The sequence below is a fragment of the Schistocerca nitens genome, chromosome 9 (assembly GCF_023898315.1).
Source record: "Schistocerca nitens isolate TAMUIC-IGC-003100 chromosome 9, iqSchNite1.1, whole genome shotgun sequence".
Lineage (NCBI taxonomy): Eukaryota > Metazoa > Arthropoda > Insecta > Orthoptera > Acrididae > Schistocerca > Schistocerca nitens.
Genome location: NC_064622.1, coordinates 356,430,233 through 356,455,653, shown reverse-complemented (window position 1 = coordinate 356,455,653; position 25,421 = coordinate 356,430,233). Strand labels below are relative to the sequence as shown.

Genomic DNA, 25,421 nt, shown 5'->3' with positions numbered 1-25,421 from the left:
GCCTTCTGATCATCTGATCGACATGTGAGAATAATCTTGCAATGAGATTTGAAAATTTATCCCTACACGACATGTTGGTTCAGGAACTGAGAGGATGAGATTATAAAGTCCGTACAACACTGTGTGAAGACATGCTTCAGATATGAAAGGGTGGGGTGTACGATGTGATACCTGAAGAACACTCTGTGACACAACTCAAGGTGATACAACTATATAGGCTTCAGTTAACATTAAGTCTTTGGATATTGTACTAAGTAACATTGTGAATACTTCACAAGAAGAAGGGACCGGTTGGTAGGACATGTTCTGAGGCGTCAAGGGATCACAAATTTAGCATTGGATGGCAGCGTGGAGGGTAAAAATTGTAGAGGGAGACCAAGAGATGAATACACTAAGCAGATTCAGAAGGATGTAGGTTGCAGTAAGTACTGGGAGATGAAGAAGCTTGCACAGGATAGAGTAGCATGGAGAGCTGCATCAAAACAGTCTCAGGACTGAAGAAAACAACAACAACATTGTGAATAACTATCATCAGAGTGCCCCCCCATGAACCATGGACCATGCCGTTGGTGGGGAGGCTTGCGTGCCTCAGCGATACAGATAGCCGTACCATAGGTGCAACCACAATGGAGGGGTATCTGTTGAGAGACCAGACAAGCGCGTGGTTCCTGAAGAGGGGCAGCAGCCTTTTCAGTAGTTGCAGGGGCAACAGTCTGGATGATTGACTGATCTGGCCTTGTAACACTAACCAAAACGGCCTTGCTGTAGTGGTACTACGAACGGCTGAAAGCAAGGGGAAACTAAAGCTGACATTTTTTCCAAGGGCATGCAGCTTTACTGTATGGTCAAATGATGATGGCGTCCTCTTGGGTAAAATATTCCGGAGGTAAAATAGTCCCCCATTCGGATCACCGGGCGGGGACTACTCCAGAGGATGTCGTTATCAGGAGAAAGGAAACTGGCGTTCTAAGGATCGGTGCGTGGAAGGTCAGATCCCTTAATCGGGCAGGTAGGTTAGAAAATTTAAAAAGGTTAAAGTTAGATATAGTGGGAATTAGTGAAGTTCGGTAGCAGGAGGAACAAGACTTTTGGTCAGGCAAATACAGGGTTATAAATACAAAATAAAATCGGGGTAATGCAGGAGTAGGTTTAAAAATGAATAAAAAAATAGTAGTGTGGGTAAGTTACTACAAACAGCATAGTGAACGCATTATTGTGGCCAAGATAGACACGAAGCCCATGCCTACTACAGTATTACAAGTTTATATACCAACTAGCTCTGCAGATGACGAAGAAATTGAAGAAATGTACGATGAAATAAAAGAAATTATTCAGATAGTGAAGGGAGAGGAAAATTTAATAGTAATGGGTGACTGGAATTCAGTAGTAGGAAAAGGGACAGAAGGAAACGTAGTAGGTGAATATGGAATGGGGTTAAGGAATGAAAGAGGAAGCCGCCTGGTAAAATTTTGCACAGAGCACAAATTAATCATAGTTAACACTTGGTTCAAAATCACAAAATAAGGTTGTATACATGCCTGGAGATACAGACAGGTTTCAGATAGATTATATAATGGTAAGACAGAGATTTAGGAACCAGGTTTTAAATTGTAAGACATTTCCAGGGGCAGATGTGGACTATGACCACAATCTATTGGTTATGAACGGTAGGTTAAAACTGAAGAAACTGCAAAAAGGTGGGAATTTAAGGAGATGGGACCTGGATAAACTGAATAAACCAGAGGTTGTACAGAGTTTCAGGGAGAGCATAAGGGAACAATTGACAGGAATGGGGGAATGAAATACAATAGAAGAAGAATGGGTAGCTCTGAGGGATGAAATAGTGAAGGCAGCAGACGATCAAGTAGGTAAAAAGACGAGGGCTAGTAGAAATCCTTGGGTAACATAAGAAATACTGAATTTAATTGATGAAAGGAGAAAATATAAAAATGCAGTAAATGAAGAAGGCAAAAAGGAATACAAACGTCTCAAAAATGAGATCGACAGGAAGTGCAAAATGGCTAAGCAGGGATGGCTAGAGGACAAATGTAAAGATGTAGAAGCATGTATCACTAGGGGTAAGATAGGTACTGCCTACAGGCAAGTTAAAGAGACCTTTGGAGAAAAAAGAACCATTTGCATGAATATCAAGAGCTCAGATGGAAACTCAGTTCTAAGCAAAGAAGGGAAAGCAGAAAGGTGGAAGGAGTATATAGAGGGTCTATACAAGGGCGATGTACTTGAGGACAATATTATGGAAATGGAAGAGGATGTAGATGAAGATGAAAGGAGAGATATGATAATGCGTGAAGAGTTTGACATAGCACTGAAATATCTGTGAGTCGAAACAAGGCCTCAGGAGTAAACAACATTCCATTAGAACTACTGACAGCCTTGGGAGAGCCAGTCCTGACAAAACTCTACCATCTGGGGAGCAAGATGTATGAGACAGGCGAAATACCCTCAGACTTCAAGAAGAATATAATAATTCCAATCCCAAAGACAGCAGGTGTTGACAGATGTGAAAATTAAACTATCAGTTTAATAAGTCATGGCTGCAAAATACTAACGTGAATTCTTTACAGATGAATGGAAAAACTGGTAGAAGACGACCTCAGGGAAGATCAGTTTGGATTCCATAGAAATACTGGAACACGTGAGGTAATACTGACCCCCCCCCCTTTTCTTTTTGTTATGGTTTTAGGGCACAAAACTGCTACGGTCATTAGCGCCCGGTCTGTGACTTAGGAAAAGGTAAAAAAACGAAACTGGAAACCAGCAGCAATGGGAACGAAACTCAAAAAATTGGAGAAACTAAAAACAGAATTGATCGCTAGTGGCAGGAATGGGACATTTTATAATAGAAGATGTCCTGTAGTGGAGCGAGTAGGGTGCTGCTATTTTCTATTACTTCTTGCAGTGAGTGATATGAGTGGTAGCCATCAACAAATGGGGTGCAGATTCTTATTTTCCTCATGCTGGATGTGGGTCGTATAGTGGTAGTTACTTGCAGGTAACATCCACGTTTCATGTTGTTAGTGTGGCCTGTTGGGCTTCGATTATAGGCAGCCAGGATGGTGCAGGCCCGAGTCCATCTTCTCTATTTACATTGTTAGAGTGTTTTAATATCTCAATGGTCTTCCTGATCAATTTTACCCACTGACATCGTGACAGCTTTAACATGAAACTGTTATTTACAAATATATCAGTGAACAAAACTGTTCACATTCTGCAAGAGCATGTCCCGCCAGACATATGTGATCCGGATGATTTATGTTTGTCATCAACATAATTCAAATAGCAAGGAAAATACTATGAGCAGATGGGTGATATAGCAGTGGATCCCCCCCCAATCCCAGTTAGCAGCTGACATGTTCATGGAGGCCTTTGAAACAATGGCATTTTGTTAAGCTCCTTTACGCTCCTGCAGCTGATTCAGATGCATGATCCCATGGTAAGACGCAGCTACACAAGTTTCATGAATATTTGCACAAAATTCACAAGGACATTCCGTTTGTGCTCACAGAAGAGAAAAATGATGTAATTTCATTCCTAGACATGGAAGTATATAGGATATCAGATGGCACACTAGTGCTTACAGTATATCAAAAGCCAACATGGCAGTTAGCAGTGCACTTATCTTATGTGACGAATGTCACTGACTGGATTAGTGAACACATACACAGGGTTGGTGTCCAGCCTTTCTTCTACAGCACCTGCAAGTTCCATAATGTGCTACGCTGCACCAGTGACACGATAGATGCTCTGCACACTACAGGATCATACAAGGTAGACTGTGACTGAAGAACTTTATATCAGCAAAAGTGGCAGGCCTGAAGCAATGTACATAACATAGAATGAGCAGTACATTTGACTTGAGCAGGCCAACAAAACTGCAATGGCTAAACACAAGAAGGTTGGAGCAAAAAAACAAAATTCAACAAAACATGTGTTCTTGCCAAGCAGCCTGTGATGCTGAAATGCAAGATCAGAGAAGCCACTGAGAGATTAAAACACCCCAACAACATGAACCGATGAACTCAGGCTTGCACCATCCTGGTTGCCAGCCATCAGAGCCCAACAGGCAACACTAATAACACAAGATGTGTGTGTTAGTGGCAAGAAACTGCTGCTGCTTGGCCTACATCCAGCATCCCATTTGTTTATGACTATTAATCATAGCACACATCGTAAGAAGTAATAAAAAAACAGTAGACCCCCTTCCTTCACCACAGGACACCTATATTATAACAAAGACTTTTTTTTTTAATTCTGGCAATGTCGTGCTCCACTGAGCAGTCTACAGAAAGTGTAAGTGAATGTGTAAAACAAGAAATACAGCACTGAAGTGAATATCGAAAAAAACCAGTGAGACAGATTTACATAAATGTTCATACATACAATGTGGGCCTACAGCACAGATAACCTGACCCACCATAAGATCAACAGATATCAGAAGTGTGAAGAAATGTTACAGCCTCACAAAGGATGATGATGTACTTTATGGTTATCAGGGCCTCAAATGGATTACTGTATGATAAAATCAGAAACTTAATATACTATATCCCATTCAGAGTCCAACAAAATAGGTTTTTCTGTCAGTATAACTATAACATATATTGATGTCCAATCTAATTTCACTACATAGTGAGTGAATTGGCATATCTGAGGAGCGTGCTACCGTCAAGTGGAAGTTATGCCCAGGGAACAGGCATAGAAGTCTGCTGCAGTGTGCTACCACCTGGTGGCATTGACATAAACTTGCAGTTGAGTGGTAAGGACTAGCTGTGCACACTGTGAACTGTGCAGATTGTTTATCAACTCTGTATGTATTTGGCCCATAAGGCAATTACATCACACCAGCTGCTCATGCGCAAAAGCTCCTTAAAACATGCATAACTGAAGGTATGCTTGTGACCCTAATACCAACTTTCACAGACAGTAGCAATGCAGCATGGCGCAGTAGATATAGTTCCGTTTATTGTAGATATCACAGCTACATTACACTTAACAGCATACTCAACTTCAGAGAGTACTCATTCTATTAAGAAGCTTCTTAAATGCTTAGCATTTCCCCAAACGGGGTTTTCCAACATTAAAATCCTTTGAAAGAAAGGTTTGTGGTGGTAACTGTTGCATTAAATTGAATATCTGAAGAAATTATCTCCCTGTCCACGGTTGGTAATCATTCAGAGCTTTATAAACATAGTTGCAAACTCAGTATGCAAAGAGAGACAGCTATCTACCGTACATAATGAGACAGTCGAGGATGGCAACATTTTTTGATGACCTCTGAGAATCAGCACAGTTTTAGCAAATATACACAGCTGCCTGATAAAATAACAACTGGCACAATTAAGCAAAGGATGAGGGGACTGAATGTGAACAGAGGAGTAAATTATGTCCTGGTGTCTTCACTTTCTGCTGGCTGAGGAATTATATCAGCAATCAACATTGACACCACCTTCACCAAAGAGCCCTCTTTTTACTTCCACCACGGGACTCCAGTTGAATGCAGTGGTTCTCTGGCCAAGACTGAGGAGGAGGAGGAAATTAGTGTTTAACGTCCCGTCGACAACGAGGTCATTAGAGACGGAGCGCTAGCTCGGGTGAGGGAAGGATGGGGAAGGAAATCGGCCGTGCCCTTTCAAAGGAACCATCCCGGCATTTGCCTGAAGCGATTTAGGGAAATCACGGAAAACCTAAATCAGGATGGCCGGAGACGGGATTGAACCGTCGTCCTCCCGAACGCGAGTCCAGTGTGCTAACCACTGCGCCACCTCGCTCGGTAGGCCAAGACTGAGGGGTTATGGTCATCGATACTGAAGAAGAAAAGTTTGAATAAGTTTCCACTCATCACACAAAGAGGAAAGATGTCAGTTGGTTGGTTTGTTTGGTCTAAAGAAGGGCTGAAGGGACCAAACTGCTAGGTCATCGGTCCCTTGTTCCCGAAAATTAATTACACAAGGGAAAGAAGAAAAGAAGGAGACATACAGCACAATAACAGGAGAATGGAAGAATCAGAAGAATGACAGAAGGACAACCAACACTACTATGGACAATACAGGAAAAGAAAACCACAGAGAGAAGCAAGAAACAGGTAGAAAGGATAAAAACAAGAGAGCAGATGACCATGGCTGGCCAACCACGAGAATAAAAAGGAAAAGCCAGCCACTCTGCAACACATTAAAACATTCAGCCTAAAAGCATCAGCGTGGAGAACACAACCGGACAAAGGACATGCGCAAAAACTTACATAGAATGATAAAACCCACCATCACATATAAAACGTAAAACTAAATTAGCCAATGAGGCATTGTCAGCTAAAATTAATGGCAACGAGTCCAGTAACTGAAGAGTCCATCACACGGCAGCCAAAGAAGGACAGCTCACCAAGATATGGGTAACTGTCAGCCGGGCGCCACACCAACACTGAGTTGGGTCATCACGGCGCAGGAGGTATGTGTCACCCAAGTGTGGCCAATGCAGAGCCGACAGAAAACCACAGAGACCCTGCGAGAGGCCCGCATGGAGGTCTTCCAACACTCATAGCCTCCTTAGTGGCACGCAGTTTATTGTGCGTACTGAGGTTATGCCATTCCGTCTCCCAAAGCCGCAAAACCTTGTGGCGTAGTACTGAACGCAAGTCAGTTGCAGAGAAGTTGATCTCCATAAGTGGTTTCTGCGTAACCTGTTTGGCCAGCCTGTCGGCAAGTTCGTTGTCTGGGATTCTGATGTGACTTGGGGTCCAGACAAACACCACTGAACAACTGGACCACTTCAGGGCATAGATGGACTCCTGGATGATCACTACCAAAGGATGACAAGGGTAGCACTAGTCGATAGCTCGCAAGCAGCTAAAGGAGTCAGTATACAGAAGAAACGACTGCCCAGGGCATGAACGGATGTGCTCAAGAGCACGAGATATAGCCACCAGCTCAGTAGTGAAGACACTGCAGCCATCGGGCAAGGAATGCTGTTCAATATGTCCTCCATGGACATACGTGTAGGCCGACGTGATCATCAGCCATCAAGCCATTGGTGTAAAGCACATCAGGGCGTCGGTACATGTCAAGAATCCAGAGGAAGTGGCAGCGGAGAGCCACAAGGTTAACCGAGTCTTTACAACCATATGAAAGGCCCTGGCGAAGCCGCGGTCTAGCTGTGCACCATGGAGGTGTATGTGAATGGACCTCAAGTATAGATAGTAAAGGCAAGGACTCCACTTCGGAAAGAAGGGATCGGACACGAACTGCAATTGGAAGCACTGCCCTGGGTCGCCGATATGGGGAGATGAACTGCCGTCGGTAGGAAAAGGAGACTGTAATTCAAATGCGCAGGAAAACTATGAACGTGTGCAATGTAACTCGCCAACAGTTGTGCATGCCTAACCTCCAATGGAGGGACTCCGGCCTCCACCAGGATGCTGGTCACCAGACTCGTCCTAAAAGCTCCTATTGTTAAGCGAACGCCACAGTGGCGCAGTGGGTTGAGTAAACGCAAAGCACAATGCTGAATGCGCTGCCAAATTGTAAACCAGACTACCATAGTCAAGGCGGGATTGAACAATGGCTCTGTAGAGCTGCAGCAGTGTAGAGCAATCTGCACCCCAATTGGTGCTGCTCAGGCAGCAGAGGGCATTGAGGTGCTGCCAGCACTTCTGCTTAAGTTGACAAAGATGAGGAAGCTAAGTCAATCGGGTATCAAAAACCAGTCCTAAGAATCGATATGTCTCCACTTCAGTGAGTGCATCATCATTAAGGTAAAGTTCCGGTTCCAGATAAATGGTACAACGCCGACAGAAGTGCATAACACAGACTTTGCAGCCATAAACTGGAAACTGTGGGCTAGAGTCCATGACTGTGTCTTGTGGGCGGCTCCCTCTAGGCGCCACTCAGCAACACCAGTACTGGTGGAGCAGTATGAAATGCAGAAGTCGTCTGCATACACAGAAGGTGGGACTGAAGGCCCTACAGCTGCTGCTAGACCATTAATGGCCACTAAAAATAAACATACACTCAATACAGAGCCCTGCGGGACCCTATTCTCCTGGACATGGGGGGAACTATGGGAGACACCAACTTGGACATGGAAACTACAAAGTGACAGTAAAGTCTGGATAAAAATCGGGAGTGGGCCTCGGAGACACCACTCGTATAATGTGGCAAGGATATGATGTCGCCGAGTGGTGTCATACGGTTTTCATAAATTAAAAAAGACGGCAACCAGGTGTTGGCATCTGGAAAAGGCAGTTCGGATGGCAGACTCGAGGGACACAAGATTATCGGTGGTAGACCAACCCTGGCGGAAGCCGCCCTGACATGCAGCCAGCAGGCCACATGACTCCAAGACCCAACCCAACCACCGACAAACCATACGTTCCAGCACCTTACAAAGAACGTTGGTGAGGCTGATGGGTCGATAGCCATCCACATCAAGTGGGTTTCTACCAGACCTGAGCACCGAAATGATGGTGCTCTCCTGTCACTGTGATGGAAAGACGCCATCGCAGCAGATCCGGTTGAAGATGACGAGGAGATGTCGCTTGTAGTCAGATGAGAGATGTTTAATCATCTGACTGTGGATCCGATCTAGTCCAGGAGCAGTGTTGGGGCAATGTGCAAAGGCACTGAGGAGCTTCCACTCCGTTAATGCAGCATTATAGGTGTTATGTGGCATGTAGTGAACGAGAGGACTTTCCCTTCCAGCCGCCGCTTCAGAGTGTGAAAGCCTGGGGGTAATTCTCCGACGCAGAGGCGTGAGCACAGTGCTCAGCAAAGTGCTCGGCAATCGCGATTGCGTCGGTAGATAACACGCCATTTACATTAACACTGGGAACATCTGTTGGGGTCTGCTACCCAAAAACATGTTTGATCCTTGCCCAGACTTCGGAAGGTGATGTATGGCACCCAATGGTCGAGACGTATCTCTCCCAACACTCCTGCTTCCATCGTTGGCAAATGCGTGCACAGAGCCGTTTAAAGGTGCTCCAGGGAAGGGTGCCGCTTATGCCACTGTAGAGCTTGTCAACGTTCCTTAATTGATTCAGCAACTTCTGGCAAACACCAAGGGACTGACTTTCATCGAGGGCACCCTAAAGAGCGAGAGATTGCGTTTTCTGCCATAGAAAGCATTGTTGTAGTCACCTGCTCAACCATGACATTGATGTTACCGTGTGGGGGAGATTCAATGGCGACAGCAGAGGTGAAAGTTTCCCAGTCTACCTTGTTTAAAGGCCATCTGGGCAGACGTCCGTGTGCCCGACGCCAGGGCAGTGACAGGAAGATGGTGAAGTGGTTACTACCACACAGGTCGTCATGTGCTCTCCAGTGGATAGATGGAAGAAGTCCTGGGCAGGAAATTGATAAAGCAATGGCTGAGTAACTACCATGAGCCACCCTGAAATGAGTGGTGGCACCAGTATTTACGATGCAAAGGCCGGACTGAGACAGTAAAGTTTTGACACCTCTGCCTCGGTCAATAAGCACGGTGCATCCCACAAGAGGTTATGGGCGTTAGAATCTCCCAAAAGTAGGAAAAGTTTACGGAGTTGATCAATCAGTGCAGCTAATACATTCAGGGGTACTGCAAGATCTGGAGGAAGATACACATTGCAGACAGTTGTTTCCTGTGTCGTCCTTATTCTGACAGCCACAGCTTCAAGAGGGGTTTGAAGGGGCACATGTTCACTACAGACCGAGTTTAGGACATAAACACAAACTCCACCTGACACTCGATTATAGTCGCTACGATTCCTGTAATATCCCTTATAGCCGCGGAGGGCAGGGGTCCGCATTGCTGGGAACCAGGTTTCCTGGAGGGCAATGCATATAGCAGATGTAAAGCTTAACAGTTGCCGAAGCTCAGCCAGGTGGAGGAAAAAACCGCCGCAGTTCCACTGGAGGACGACATCGTGAGACTGGGAAGGCATGGAACATTCAATGAGGCAGTTTATGCCTCAAAGTCACCTGCTGCCACTGACTTATTGCCTGAGCAGTCTATATCCATTGTGCCTGAGGGTCGGGCGAGCTCTAGGTCCTCAGCAGACGCCAAAATCTCCACCTCACCTGCTGACGCAGAGTTTGTAGGTAGCGGTGGTGTGTGTGAAACCGCAATTCCCTTGGTCTTTGGGATCTTCTTTTTGGATTTCTCTCGCTGCTCCTTGGGTTTCCCTGCCTGGGAGGACTTCACTGATTCAGTCACTGGGACTGAGGATGAGCGTAAAGCCATAAGACCAGCTGCTTTTGGGCTCTTCAGCCACTGGCGGGTGTCGTCTTTCCCACTAGCAGAAACCTCGGAAGGGAGTGACCGCAGAGACCCCTTCCTAGCGAGAGGAGCCGAAGAAGACTTACACTTCTCTGGCGCAGAAGTGGGGACTGATATCCCCAATGGTTGGGGGTGGGGGTGTTACTCCCGAAGTAGCTGGTGCAGGAGCAACAGGGAGGGAAGTGGCCCCCCACCATCAAGCAGGCAGGTGTAGTCTTCTGGCTCTGAGAGGTGACTGGGATTGGCATATCTGATGGGGTTATAACTGTTGTAGCAGCAGTGTAAGATGATGTCATATGTACGGGATGTAGGCATTCAAATTTCCTCTTAGCCTCAGTGAAAGGTCTTGTACTCCATGATGTTCCTTTCTTTCTGGAGAATCTCGCAGTCAGGAAAGCAAGGCGAATGGTGCTCTCCGCAGTTGACACAGATGGGAGGTGGGGCACATGGAGTATTGGGATGTGATGGGCATCCACAATCTCGACATGCGATGCTGGAAATACAGCAGGAAGACATATGGCCGAACTTCCAGCATTTAAAGCAACGCATTGGGGGAGGGATATAGGGCTTTTACATCACAGCGGTAGACCATCACCTTGATGTTATCGGGTTATGTATAATCCTTGAAGGCCAAGATGAAGGCACCAATGGCAACCTGATTATCCCTCAGACCCCGGTGGTCACGCCGAACAAAATGTACGCCTCGCTGCTATAAACTGGTGTGCAGCTCATCATCAGACTGCAAAAGAAGGTCCCTGTGAAATATGATACCCTGGGCCCTATTTAAGCTCTTATGGGGCGTGATGGTTACAGAAACATCCCCCAGCTTGTCACAAGTGAGTAATGCCCATGACTGGGCGGAGGATGCTGTTTTGATCAAGACTGACCCAGATCTCATTTTGGACAATCCCTCCACCTCCCCAAACTTGTCCTCTAAATATTTAACAAAAACTGAGGCTTCATCATTGTGAAAGATTCCCCATCAGCTCTCGAACATACAAGGTACTGGGGGGAATAAGAGCCGCTGCCATCCTTAGCCTGATGTTCCTCCCATGGTGTGACCAAGGAGGGAAACGATTTGGGTTCATACTTCTGTACATTAAATTGAGCCTGTGAACGCTTAGAGACTGCTGGTGTTTGACCACCAGCAAGAGATGATGTGCCACGCTTCATTGCATGTCATCCACCCTGATGCCACCCACTCTGACCAGGGGCACTCCCTACGGGCGCCACCCATCCGCAGCAAAGGCCACCTGGCAGGATGGCCATTGCCCGGAGTTCCGATGCCCCAGGGTGATGGGCATCTACTCCTTGGCATACGTGGGGAGTTAATGGCACAGGTATCAGCAGAGAGATCCCTGTGTGGTCAGGGGCTACAACCAACGGGATACATGGCAGCCCCACCACAACAGACTGGCTACCGTGCTGGATATCGAGTGCAACTAAGCACACAAGTCAATTATCATCGTCATGACCTCGCCCAACGGAGAGTGACCAGAAGTGCAGATCCATGTCAAGAAGGATGCAATAGGTCTCAGCGTGAAAGGGACATGACGCACCATGTAAGCCCTTCCCCAATTGGCTTGCTCTTTGGGAAAATTTTGAAAAATGGAGATCAAACCCTACAGGGGACCATCACATAAAGGTCAAAATGTGTGAGACTCCTTTTAGTCGCCTCTTACGACAGGCAGGAATACCTCGGGCCTATTCTAACCCCGACCCCACAGGAAGAGGGGGGGGGGGGGGGGGGGAGATAGACATAGACGTACTACTATCATGCTGTGAAGATTCAGCAACTAAGGAATTGCAAGCTTAATTACTGAGCTTTCTCGTAAAGCTGGTTTCGATAGCAGAGGGAGGCATTCACACAGTCTCACTGTGCTGAAGTACGGCATTTGGTCAAGGCTCTAGTTTTCTTGTATTTTTCCATCTTTTTGATAGATGTGACACAGCGGCAAACGAGAAGGGTTTCAACCTTGTTGGCTGGCGCAGTAAGGAGATATTCACAAGTTGTTCCATGATCCTGTAATCACTCAAAATTTCATTACATGGGGGCATTCATCCACTGGAAACAATGGAAGATGTACAAATGCAAGACAGAGGTGCATATGGCTCAATGTCATAACAGTGAACCAAATTTTCCACCTTTTACGGCAACGTGTTCCCACTCAAATGACAGAATGTGTGTCCCAGTATCCACTCTTGTTTTCCTTAGGCCCTTTTCAGATGCGGCAGATAACTGAAATCCACACTCTTCCAGATTAGCATGCAGTTCATATGATTGCCATATGGAATCAAGGTGGACAATAATGCCCAGAGTCATACTGAGTCTTTTGCGGGGAATAATGGTGAACAGAATGACGTCCAAAGTTGTACAAAAGAGTAAAGCCTGTGACTGAATGGAGTTCAGCATCTTGGTTAAAATGCTTATCATCTTCTCTTGCACTGCTATGACCACTAATTTGTCTTCACTGTATAAAAATGGCAGGGAGGGCGGGGGTAGGGGGTGGGGGGAACCACTTTGTCAGAGAGATTTCATCATATCTTGGTACAAACCAGACATTTAGGTAAATATGTTCCTCCACGTCAATGGCACAGTCGGGGGCCATGACAGACAGTAGCACAACAGTGTCCATCTCAGTTAATAAAATTGCCTCTCTCTTAACTCACGAGAGTTTTATCCACTTTATCAAAGACCATCTGCCCTGGTGTTACCCATTGCTTCCACAAGTTCCAACCCACAATAGCTGCTCTATGTAAGGCACCGGTGATTATCTTGCAAAGGCTGCTGGCCCTTGTAGTGCACTGGGTGGCCTTCCCCATATGTTTTGCGTTTCTGTAAAATACAGAAAGTCGTAGAACAAATCTATGTGGCTCGATGGCACAGACAATCTATGTCTGACAACAGATTCAACAGTTACTGTTCAGTTCAAAGATGATTGTTACGATTTTTAGTATTAAACTCTTATATCACCTCAAGCAATGATTTGTTAATATGAAATAATGCCAAGCTGACAGTCCATGTTAAACTGCAGATCACCCCTTTAACTGCCTGGCTAACGCAGTTCCAACGCTGGAAGGAAGTAAGGTCATAGTTTGTGAAATGGGACTGTACTCGCAAGAGAAACTCCCCTTTGCAAACCCCCCCCCCCCCCCCCTTCGATATAGTTGTAAGATGACCCAGTGGATAGGCTGTCAAAAACTGGACAGGAAGGAGGTGTATTGAAATGTGAAAAAAGAAGCAAAATATAAACAGTGAACCATCCGAGCTCAAGATCTGCAACATCAGGGTTATGTGGTCACAGGCTTTTTTTCCCCCCACAAAATTATGAACTGCCCATCTTGTTACTGTGGTGTCTGTTCACTTTATTCAAATTTGTGTCTGTGTCATGGTGTTACGTCCGTTTACAAAAGCGAGGTGTAAGGACAGAACTTCTAGACGTACATACCTCCTATTTGTGCTACAGACGTACCATATGTTATAAATCTTGCATTCAGTTTTGGAAGCTTTGGCAGTTGAGTTCCTTTGTTCTAACAAAGTTCACACCCATTTTTTTGTTGTTTTCATTTCTGTAATAGGTCTATGCGTACGTCGCCTGTTCTCACTACTCATCACATTTACTTGTGATGCTAACATTCTCTTACCGCATGACTCATATCATATAACCAGAGCATAGTACGACAATAGGCAAGACTACAGAAGGAGAATAGACATGTCAATGACTGGACGGAAAGTTCATAATTTTGTGTGTGAGGGAAAGAAAAAAAAAGGTCCAACACTGTGACCACACAACCAGAATGCCGTGGTTCTTGCAATTCGCTCGACGTTTTACAACTTGAGCTTGCACCATTAACTGTTTCTATTTTGCTTCTTTTATCACAGTTTGGTTCACCTTCCTTGTGTTTTCATGCTTGATCTGATCTGTGTTCAGTTTTTGACGGGCTATGCACTGGGCTAGTTTAGCACTACATCCGAGGGTAGTTTCCCCACTGGTAAGGCATTGTGGTGTTCAAACTAACCTTTGGATTTGAAAAACTTTACATACAACAAGTAAGGAACCCATTAGTGAGTGTGAAAATAAATTTAAAGGGACGTTTACACGTGTGCAGCTTGGGGCTTGCTCACTGCTGTGTTGCTGTAGCTTTCCCCACATGCAATTAGAGGCATGCATGTAGGTTACACCCCTTTTCCTCAACATGTGCATGCGAGTGACTGCATTCACACCTGTGTTCACATTGAGCGCTGCTATTTCCGTGTGGGGCAAGCTACAGTTGCAAGGTGACAAGCCACAAGCTGCACAGGTGAAAACGTACCTTAAGACATCAAGAACACATCACAACGTGTCTAGAAGAAAGCTGTAAGGTCACCAAAACATCTAGCCTTGAGTTCTAGTAGGCAAGAAAGCAAGGCATCTAGACACTGAAAGAGTAGTACAGAAAGGGGAAAGTGTACTGTAAGGGCTTGGCGTTCCATGTAGCCAGGTACATAATTGTGAGCCCTTAGGAAAGGAGGAGGGTGTTTTTCTTTGTGTGTGTCTTTGTGGGTAATGGTTTATGATATCTCTTCCAAAATGAACTTCTCATTGACAACATGATGAAGCAGTCATTCTGTAGATGCACTTACTTTTCAGGCAGCTGTTACACATGGTCCAGCCACATTATGTGACCATGGCATACATTTTACATCAATGTGCAATAACCATACCCATACACCAGGTGGCTGCACTCGCAGTTGAGGGTATATAAAGTGTCAATGCAGTCAATGTCTTCATGCGAAAATGGAATAATTTATCTGATCTCCAATAGGGCACAACCACTGGCTTTTGGAGAAAGGGTAGATGCATTTCCAAAACAGCTAACTTTGTAAACTGTCTGGGTGCTGCTATGGTTAAAGCATACTGTTCACTTCAGAATGGTGCTATATAAAACTGGCCCTGGGAGACAAATGACATGGGTGAACTGCTGTTGCTGAGATATGGTAGGGTGAACGTATGTGCAACTGTTCAGTAACAGACTTCCCAGATTAAACAATGGGCTAACAACTGTGTCTTCTCAAAGACTGTTCGATGAATGTTGCTGTGTATGGGTCTCTGCAGCAGGTGCTTGGTCCATGCACTCATGCTATTCACGGACGATGAATGCTGGAATCTGCATGCCACTATCACAACTGGATGTCTACTGAGAGGTGACAGTTGGCCTTTTCAGATGAATTACATTTTCTGCTCCATCAGAACCAAAGCAAACACACCGCAACAATCGTTGGAAAGGATCAGGGCAGACGAGGGAGTGTTATGGGCTGGGGAATGTTTTCATGATATTTCCTCGGTGATTTCGTCATTCTGTTATGCACAGTGGATCATTGCAGATATGCATCTATCCTTGGGGATGACAGCCACTCCTACATGCAGTTTACTTTTCCTCCTCAGGTGGCACCTACCAACAGGAAAATGCCACATTTCCACAGATATATATATATGTGTGTGTGTGTGTGTGTGTGTGTGTGGGCGCGCGCGCGCGGTTTGAAGAGCACCAGGATGAGTTTACCATACTTCACAGGCCACCAAACACCCTGGATTTAAATACAGTCAAGAATTTGTGAGACTATCTCAATCGGGCTGTTCACGCCATGGATCCTCAACCGAGAAATCTAGTGCAGGTGGCCACAGCACTAGAGTTGGCTTGGCTCCAAATCCCTTTCAATATCTTCCTGCATGTCTTACAGCAGTCTGCAGTTCAAAATGTGGTTATTCAGGATTTCGACTTGTGGTCACATTAATGTGAGTCATCGGCATAAGAAGAGAAAGGCATTCATAATAATGTGCTGGACTGAAACAGTTGTGATTATTCATTCTTGAAAGCAGGAAATATGAATAACCCATATACTTCAACTCTTCCTATCCTGTGAAGTTTACTATTTAAAATGCACCAATAGGCATCAGTCACTGGAAACAGTTGCAACAGATTTTGTCTGGAGCAGTTTATGGGAGAATTACTACATGGGAACTAGTTGTAGGGAAGGAGGATGCCACACAGGGATGCACTGGAAGAAACTCAAGAGAATGCAATTCTATACCTACATCCATACCATGGAGAGAGTACTTCCCACAGTTCCATTCATTAGGGGGTTCTTCCTGTTCCATTTCTGTACAGAGAAAGGACTGCCAAGATGTCTGTGATTATTTCAACCTTTATAATTTATGTCACCATACTTGTTCTTGAAACCATGCACACAGATGGCAACCATATGACTAAAACTTCCTGGCAGATTGAAAATGTGTGCTGAACCGAGACTTGAACTCGGGACCTTTGCCTTTCGCGGGCAAGTGCTCTACCATCTGAGCTACCAAAGCACGACTCACACCCCATCCTCACAGCTCTGATGGCAGAGCACTTGCCCGCGAAAGGCGAAGGTCCTGTGTCCGAGTCTTGGTCCAGTACACAGTTTTAATCTGCCAGGAAGTTTCCGCTGCAGAGTGAAACTCTCATTCTGGAGGTTCACCCCCCCCCCCTCTCAGCTCCACATGTTTGAGCTACATTCTAAGATGCATGGTGGCGGTGGTGGTGGTGGTGGTGGTGGTGGTGTTGGTGAAGACGGCGACGATTATGACTGTGACTGTAAATATAAATGGATTCAACTATGTTGTTTGGACCCTGAATCCTCTCATGGCATTTGAAGATGTAGGTATGAGCTGCTTTCTTTTTTAATAGTAATACAACTGTCATATTTTTGTATTAAGTACACGAATGGTTAACTACACTATTAAAATTCAGCTGTCAAAATCATACTGAGAACATTGTGTAGAAAGTTCAAATGGCAGCATAGTATATATATAGTTAGTATTTTATATTCAGTGATAGAAATAAAAATTTTTGTAGTCCATGTTAGGTTCGGGTGTGTAAAGTGGATTGGCTGATGCCTCGGGGCTAAATCGTTGACGAAGGGTATCCCTTCCCATCCCTGCTGCCTAAGCCAACACTCATCACAATATCCACTCCTTCATAGGGAGCAAACTATGAGGCTTATGGCTGTTACGTCCTCCAGCAGAATACTGATAGATGGTTACCTAGTTTCAGATGACATCATGTGTCTTACCAGAGGTTGAATCGCCTTCACAGAAGTGATGAGAATGTTAGAGCTGCTCCATTGACATCCTTTTAGTTCAGAAATACGAACAGAAATATATTTTGTCATTCTTGTCAATTTCATGTGCGATGAGTAGATTGGGTATAGCCTCTGGGCTGAATCTGCAATGCCAAGTATCCCCTCCTACCTTGGTCTCTGAATTGAAGTATGGAGGTGTTTACTTTAAATATTATTGCAATATCTACTCCTTTGCAAGAAGTGTAGAACACAGCTTGTAGCTGCTTAATCATCCTCCAGAATCTCCGACAGGAGGCTTCCTTGGTCCATGCACCACTGCAGGTCTTAGGAAACAGTACAATCTTTGATGATGTAGTGAATGGTTAATGTTCCTCCACAATTCGTGAGTTATTTTTGTATGTCCAATTCTGTGTTATCATAATGAAAATGTTTCTTCTTCATGTTTGTAATGAAATCTTCCAAACTGCGGTTAAAGGAAGGCTGTTGACATTCCCGTACCACAGAAAGCATATAATTGATCATGGACGACAGATCAATGGATGTTTTGGACAACGCTCGTCTATTCTTTCATTGTACTAATGCATTCCCTATGTAGAATGTAATACTGTTGAGGAAAGATGTTATGTTTTCTAGTGCTCTATGTATGGCTATTTGCTCTGCAGTACAAATGCTGGATTCTTTCTACATGTTGTTCTTGATTCGGTTTGTGTACAAATGCATAGCCGACTCACTTATTATTTTTGGAACAATCTGTATAAAGGAGAATAAAATGTAGGCACTCTTGCATGACTGAATACAATGCAGCCCACTGATAAATATTGGGAGCTACATAGTGTTTGGTGTTGTACCACAGATTCATCCCTATTACTAGTTGGAGAACATGCCAGGAAAGCTTTCACAATAGGGAGTATTGCATGCAGATAATCAGAAGCAGCTCAAGTTCTCATCAGATTTGTTGAAGTCTTACTGCTGATGGCCATCATGTCCTAAGGCAGTTTATAAGAAATCAGGTCAATATAGAGTGAAATAAAAATGGGACGACAGGTGTCATACAGCATTTAATTAATCATGGTTGTGTAGTTATCTAAATTTTGTTGCGTCTTTTTTTCAATGTTGGTATTCCCACTACCACAAAAACGCTATCAACTAGGCTCATTTGGAAAGCTCCAATTGTCAGACTTACTCCATTGTGGAGTACAGGATCTAGGTTTTCTAAAATGGACAGGCTTGCTTGCTTGCTTACTTGTTGACAGTAAAGTCCATATATGGCCTTGACATCTCTGATGATTGCAGCCCAATACTGACAATCTCCTGCTCATTTCCTCCATCTTCTTTTCCCATCTTTCTCAAGTCAATTCCCACATCATCCAGCCTTTGATCTGTGGTCTAACTTTGTGCATTCTGCTACCAGGATTTCCTCTGTAGACCTCATTGATACATCCATAACCTGAAATTCAATTTAGATTACACAATCATTTTAATCTGTAGCTCTTGATTTCTGACTCTAGGTCAGCACAGCTGTATAATTCTTCCAATTCCTTATTTTTCAACATTTTTCGTTGTCCTGCCTCATTCACTCCTCCAATTTTTTTAAAATATTTTCTTCTCTAGTTTCTCTCTTCTGCCACAATCACTGACAATGTTTCTGAGCCATACATTACCACTGGCCTTGTAACTGTCTGAGAGACAGACACCTTTGATTTTCTGCTCAAGTTATGTCACTAAATAACCTTAATCTGTGCTCAGTAAGCTTTATTTACCACTGCAATACTTTTATTTCCTTACTTACATTGTTATCAGTTACCAGTGCTCCCAAGTACTGGCACTTCTCAGGTCTCCCACAGTCAGACCCATTCAGTTTGATATATCTCTCTCTATATAACATCAGCGTTACGCCTGGAAGTGAAGAGATAGTGTTTTGGTGTTATTTACTCGAAACCCCAACTGTTATGCCTTCTTTTCTAGTCTGCCAAATCCTTCTTCCATCCTTTTTAAGTCTTCTAGGCAGCATATAAACACCATTGGTATATGCTTGGTTTCGGTTTATACGGTTAAACAGAGTGCCACCTGTGTTATTGATCTCCAGCTTTCTCATCATTCTCTCAAACATTGTGTCACCTGTCATAACCTTAGTTAACTTCAAATTCTTTAGTGAGGTTTCCTTCCACTTTCGCTTGGCATTTCATGCTGGTGAGGGTGCCTGTTGTCTGGGCTCCAAGGCCATACTTGAGTCATTCCAGTGACTGGCAGAGAAGGTTGAGAATATCAGCCTTGCGCATGGAGTTCCAATGAACTCACGATTTGCAGCATTGTCCCCACAACTGATTGTGGCCCTTTGGTACTGAGTTGAGTGGAAAGACTGAACCAGAGACTTCAAAGATTCTGTGACAAACTACGCTGTGACTTCCTGGACTTGCGCCATAGCACTGAGAATTGTAGGGTCCCCCTAAATGGATCAGGTGTGTACTACACATCAAATGATGCTACTAAGGTAGCTGATTATGTATGGGGTGCACACAATGGTTTTTCTACATTAGGCAACTCTCCATCCAATCCACATAACAATAGCTGTAGGAAACACAGAAGCATGAGTGTAAGATTGAAAGAATGCTTCCACACAGCTTAGGGTACTGAAATCCTAATGGTAAATTGCCGAAGAATTTGCAACATAGTGCTAGAGTTTGAACTGCTCATAAAATGTAGTGAATCTCAGATAATACTATGTTCAGAAATCTGGTTGAAACCTGAAATTGATAGTGATGATATTTTTGGGGAAAATTTAAGTGTATATCAAAAATGGAATTGGAGCTGGTGTATTTCTCGCAGTAGACAAGAAACTCATATTCACCGAAATAGAAACTGCAGTTGCATGTGAGATTGTTTCATGAAGACTCAGTATCAGGGGTGGGCATAAAATGATAATTGGACCCTTCTATCACCTAACAGAGTCGTCTGCTGCTGTAACCAATATCTTTAGAAAAAGCACTACTTCACTTGTAAGTTAGTTCAGTTGTACATAATCAAATTACCGATCACCGTGCCCTGAAAATGAGGGACATTCTGCCCAAGATACCTCCCACTCCCTCGTAAAGTGGTGTTCTATTGCCTACGCAATCTCCACAACATTTTGGTCCATCCCTATCTCAACTCTTTGCCACAAGGATCATACCCCTGAGGAAGGCCCTGGTGCAAAACCTGCCCTACCCATCCAACCAGCAGTTTCTATTCCAGTCAAGTCATAGGCTTATCCTACCCCAACAGGGGCTGGGCCACCTGTGAAAGCACCCATGTTACTTATCAGCCCTGCTGCAATCACTGCATATGTTTTATGTTGGTATGACTACCAACCAGCTGTCCACCAGGATGAATGGCCACCTTCAAACTGTGGCCAAGAGAAAAATAGACCATACTGTGGCACAACAAACAGCTGAACATAACACACTTGATTTCAATGGCTGCTTCACTACCCAAGCCATAAGGATCCTTCCCTCCATCAGCAGCTTTCCTGAACTGCGCAGATGGGAGTTACCCTTACAATAAATTCTCCGCTTCTGTAATTATCCTGGCCCACATCCTCCACCCAACAGCTTCCATCCTCACTGTCCAAACATCTCCGTCCCTTTCTCATCTCTCACCCTGCTTATTTGCAGCCCTCTGCCAAAGCATCCAGCCATCTTTCACAGCTCCTCTCCTTTTTGCTCCTTTCTTTTCCCACCTCCCTGCCACACTGCCCCAGACACTGTGCCTGATGGCAGTCTAGTCCCTGCACACTCCACCAAACAGCGTTCCTCTCCCTCCCCATACGTACTGTCCCTTTCCCTTCCCTGCTTGCATCCCATGTGATAGTTACATTTTGGCCTGGGATACTGTAGTTGGCAGTTATGTGTACATGGAGTGTGCTTGCTCTTGTGTGTGTGTGTGTGTGTGTGTGTGTGTGTCTCTCTCTCTGTCTTACTGACGAAGGCTGTGGCCGAAAGATATATGCGAGTGTCTTAATTGTGCCTGTCTGCAACGAATCTAATCTAATCTTGTGGGAACTTCTTAAAGGTAAGTAGCAATCTCTCTTTTCCTACATTGATGTTTTTCTACCTGGAGTTTCTATTGTTTGATTTTTGCTTATCGTCAAATGTTTGATCATATGGAGTACCATATGACTGGATTGACGGCTTTTTGGTAGGTAGGAAACAGCACGTTATCTTGGATGGAAACTCATCATCAAATGAAGTAACTTTGGGTATGCCCCAGAGAAGTGTGTTGGGACCCTTGCTGTTAAAATGTAAATGTCGTGTGACTAGGGCCTCCTGTCGGGTAGACTGTTCGCTGGGTGCAAGTCTTTCAATCTGAAGCCACTTCGGCGACTTGCACGTCAATGGGGATAAAATGATTATGATTAGGACAACACAAAATCCAGTCCCTGAGTGGAGAAAATCTCCAACCCAGCCGGGAATCGAACACGGGCCCTTAGGATTGACATTCTGTCACACTGACCATTCAGCTACCGGGTGAGGACGTCCTCGCTGTTCATCTGTATACTAATTACCTTGCAGAAAATATTAACAGTGACCACAGGCTTTCTGCAGATGAATCAGTTATTTATAATGAAGTACTGTCTGAAAGAAGCTGCATTAATATTCAGTCAGATCTTGATAAGATTTCAAAAAGGTGCAAAGATTGATAACTTTCTTTAAATGTTCAGAAATGTAACATTTTGCACTCCACATAAGAAAAAGAACATAGTATCCTATGACTGTAATATCAATGAGTCCTGTTGGAATCGGCCAAATCATAAAAATACCTGGTTGTAAAACTCTTGGGATATGAAATGTAATGACCATATAGGCTCAGTCATCGGCAAAACAGGTACTAGACGTTGGTTTATCAGTAAAATACTGGGGGAAGTGCAACAGTCAACAACGGAGATTGTTTACAAATCACTCGTGTAACCCATCCTAGAACACTGCTCAAGTGTGTGTGACCCCTAGCAAATGTGACTAACAGGGGATATTGAACATATACGAAGAGGGGCAGAACAAATGGTCACAAGTTTGTTTAATCCATGGCTGAGTGTCACAGAGATACTGAAGGAGCTGAACTGGAAACCTCTTGAAGATAGAACCAACTAGGCTATCCCAAGAAAGTCTATTAGCAAAGTTTCAAGAATCAGCTTCACTACAATCCCCTATGTATCACTCACACAGGGACCATGAGAATAAGAGTAGAATAATTACTACATGCACTGAGACATTCAGTCAGTCTTCCCATGCTCCGTATGTGAACAGAACAGTAAAAAACCATGATACCTGGTACAACAGGACTTATGCTCTGCCATTGTGGTTTGCAGAGTATAGGCGCAGATACGCACTGCAAAACTTTCTCAGTGGTTCAAAGGCTCAGCTGTTTTGAGTCAGCAGGTGCCTGACAACAAATCCAAATGTTAGAAGATTTGATACCTTGTTTTGTAACATCACTTTTTTGTTATATTTGGAAGTGTTTTCATCTCTACTAATGGTCACTAAAGCAAGATGTTTAAAAACACATAAACAGTAATCCTCGTATAAGCGACCTAAAGCGGCTTGTCACAGGTCGGGGGAAAGCAAAGTAAGCACTGAATAGCAAATTGACTTCATAGATACGTAAAACACAAAGACAAACATTAAACATAACCCAGTGAATAGATTGTAACGTCAACTACTTACCTCCGGCTGACGAGCCATCTTCGGGTCATGAACAAACGACTGCCCTTGTTTCGTTCCTGCTGGCACCTCACCTGTAGCTGCATACTTCAGGGCTTCAATTGTCGTCGTCTTACCACATCCGTTCTGCCCTAATATCAGCGTCACAGGTGATTGAAACGTAATCATCTGCTGATCACTGTCGTTCGGACCAAAGCTTCGGATTCCCTGTATCTGCATCTTAAGTAATCTAGCCATTATATCGAATTTTAAAGGACCGAATACGAACAAATAACTGTAAACAATATCAATAGTGATACAATCCGTCACATCACGGAAGGGCGCCTATCCTCTAATCAGTGGTACCTATATTAATGTACCAATGGCGCTTTCATAATATGACACTATCTTTAAAACACAAATCATCAACAATTTCTGACAGCCAAATTTCCACGCTGAATACACATGCCATACACCCGCCAATATCTAATCATGTTTACCAACATGCACCTCAAGTTTGGCCAGACTTCTCTTCCAGTTTCCAAAGATATTTTTGCATTATTTGTAGTATACTGTTAGTAGATTATTTGTATGTTGGTACACTGTTGTAATCAATGGTGCGCAGAAAGTAGCGGTTGGTTTTGAAATTTGGTTTTGTGTTGCGAGGAAAATAATGATGTATCAAGAAGCGTTTTGCGACGCGTTAAAATTCAGACGTAATGAACTTGTTACGTCCACCAGAAGAAGCACTAGAAGAAAGCTTCAAGACAAATACGACAGAGAACAATCGTGCCCGTCAGAACTGAAAGTGCAAGGAAAAAGAAAACGAGAAAAATTGTGGAGTGGTTTAAATCTCTCGAATATACAAGTGACTCGTGAAGATGCCACGCGAATATTAAGATCAGGAGCAAATAAAATTTCAAAGACTCTGAGTTCCATGCAAACAACATTTGGTGTAATATCACAAGTAAGGATTGATCGTTTAATTTATGGGTTCTGTAAATTCAAGTGAGTAATGTTTCTCGTCTTCGTGTAAATTGTTGGAACTAGTTAGTATGATGGTGGTGACGTCATGCAGGACAGTATTTTGACTGGCCCAAACAAATAGTCGTGTTTCTTTAACTCATATTCCTGTTCTCGGACTTGTTGGTATAAGTGCCCCTGAAGTAAGTCACGGGTATGTTGTAGATTTTGCAAACCGTTCACTCGGATCTAATCTCGGAATAAATTTCTGTGTAAGAGTGCTAAAATAAGCTTATAATATGAAAAAAGTGCATAGTATTTATTTATTATCTTTTTTAGTCATTTATTTAATTTTTTATTCATCAGTCTTCTGACAGGTTTGATGCGGCCGGTCACGAATTCCCATTCTGTGCCAACCTCTTCATCTCAGAGTAGCACTTGCAGCCTATGTCCTCAATTAATCTCTATCGCTGGCTACAGCTACCTCTAGTACCATGGAAGTCATTTCCTGATGTATTAAAGGATGCGCTATCGCTCTGTCCCTTCACCTTGTCAGTGTTTTCCACGTATTCCTTTCTTCTGCGATTCTACGCAGAATCTCCTCATACCTTACCTTATCAGTCCACTTAATTTTTAACAATCATATGTAGCGCCATACCTCAAATGCTTCGATTCTCTTCTGTTCCCATTTTCCCACTGTCCATGTTCCACTGCCATACAAAATACTGTGCTCCAAACGTGCATTCTGAGAAATTTCCTCCTCAAATTAAGGCCTATGTTTGATACTAGTAGACTTCTCTCACCCAGGAATGTCCTTTTTTGCGAGTGCTAATGTGCTTGTGATGTCCTCCTTGCTCCATCCATCATTTATTTCATTGCCTAGGTAGCCGAATTTCTTAACTCCACCTGCTTCATAACCATCAATCCTTATAAGTATCTCGGTGTTCTTATTTCCTCTTCTTCTCATTACTGTAGTCCTCCTTCAGTTTACTCTCAGTCCACATCCTGTACTCATTAGACTGTTCATTCCATTCAGGAGATCACATAATTCTTCTTCATTTTCACTCAGGATTGCAATGTCATCAGCAAATGGTATCATTGATATTCTTTCACCATGAACTTTAATTCCACTCCTAAACCTTTCCTTTATTTCCATTGTGCTTCTTCAGTGTACAGACTGAACAATAGGGGTGAAAGACTACATCCCTGTCTTGCACCTTTTTAATCCAAGAACTTCATTTTTGGTTGTCCACTCTTACTACTCACTCTAGACTCTTGTACACATTTCATGTTGTTCATCTCTCCCTATAGCTTATCCCAATTTTTCTCAGAATTTCACTTTGCATCATTTTACATTGTCAAACACTTTTCCATGTTGACAAATCCTGTGAATGTGTCTTGATTTTTCTTTAATCTTG

The 25,421-nt window shown here is 43.8% G+C and overlaps 2 protein-coding genes across 2 annotated transcripts in view; one reads left to right on the top strand and one right to left on the bottom strand.

Moving 5' to 3' along the window:
* The window catches only part of LOC126203286 (DNA repair protein RAD50), a 323,733-nt gene extending 300,208 nt beyond the window's left edge, over positions 1 to 23,525 (bottom strand). The window contains exon 1 of the mRNA XM_049937544.1: positions 23,065 to 23,525. Coding sequence (XP_049793501.1) covers positions 23,065 to 23,298 — 234 coding nt within the window. The 5' untranslated portion in view covers positions 23,299 to 23,525. The remainder of the gene's footprint in view (positions 1 to 23,064) is intronic.
* A 126-nt stretch (positions 23,526 to 23,651) lies between these two features.
* LOC126203391 (uncharacterized) overlaps positions 23,652 to 25,421 on the top strand; it is a 46,699-nt gene continuing 44,929 nt past the window's right edge. The window contains exon 1 of the mRNA XM_049937697.1: positions 23,652 to 24,007. Within this exon, the coding sequence (XP_049793654.1) occupies positions 23,714 to 24,007 (294 nt within the window). The 5' untranslated portion in view covers positions 23,652 to 23,713. The remainder of the gene's footprint in view (positions 24,008 to 25,421) is intronic.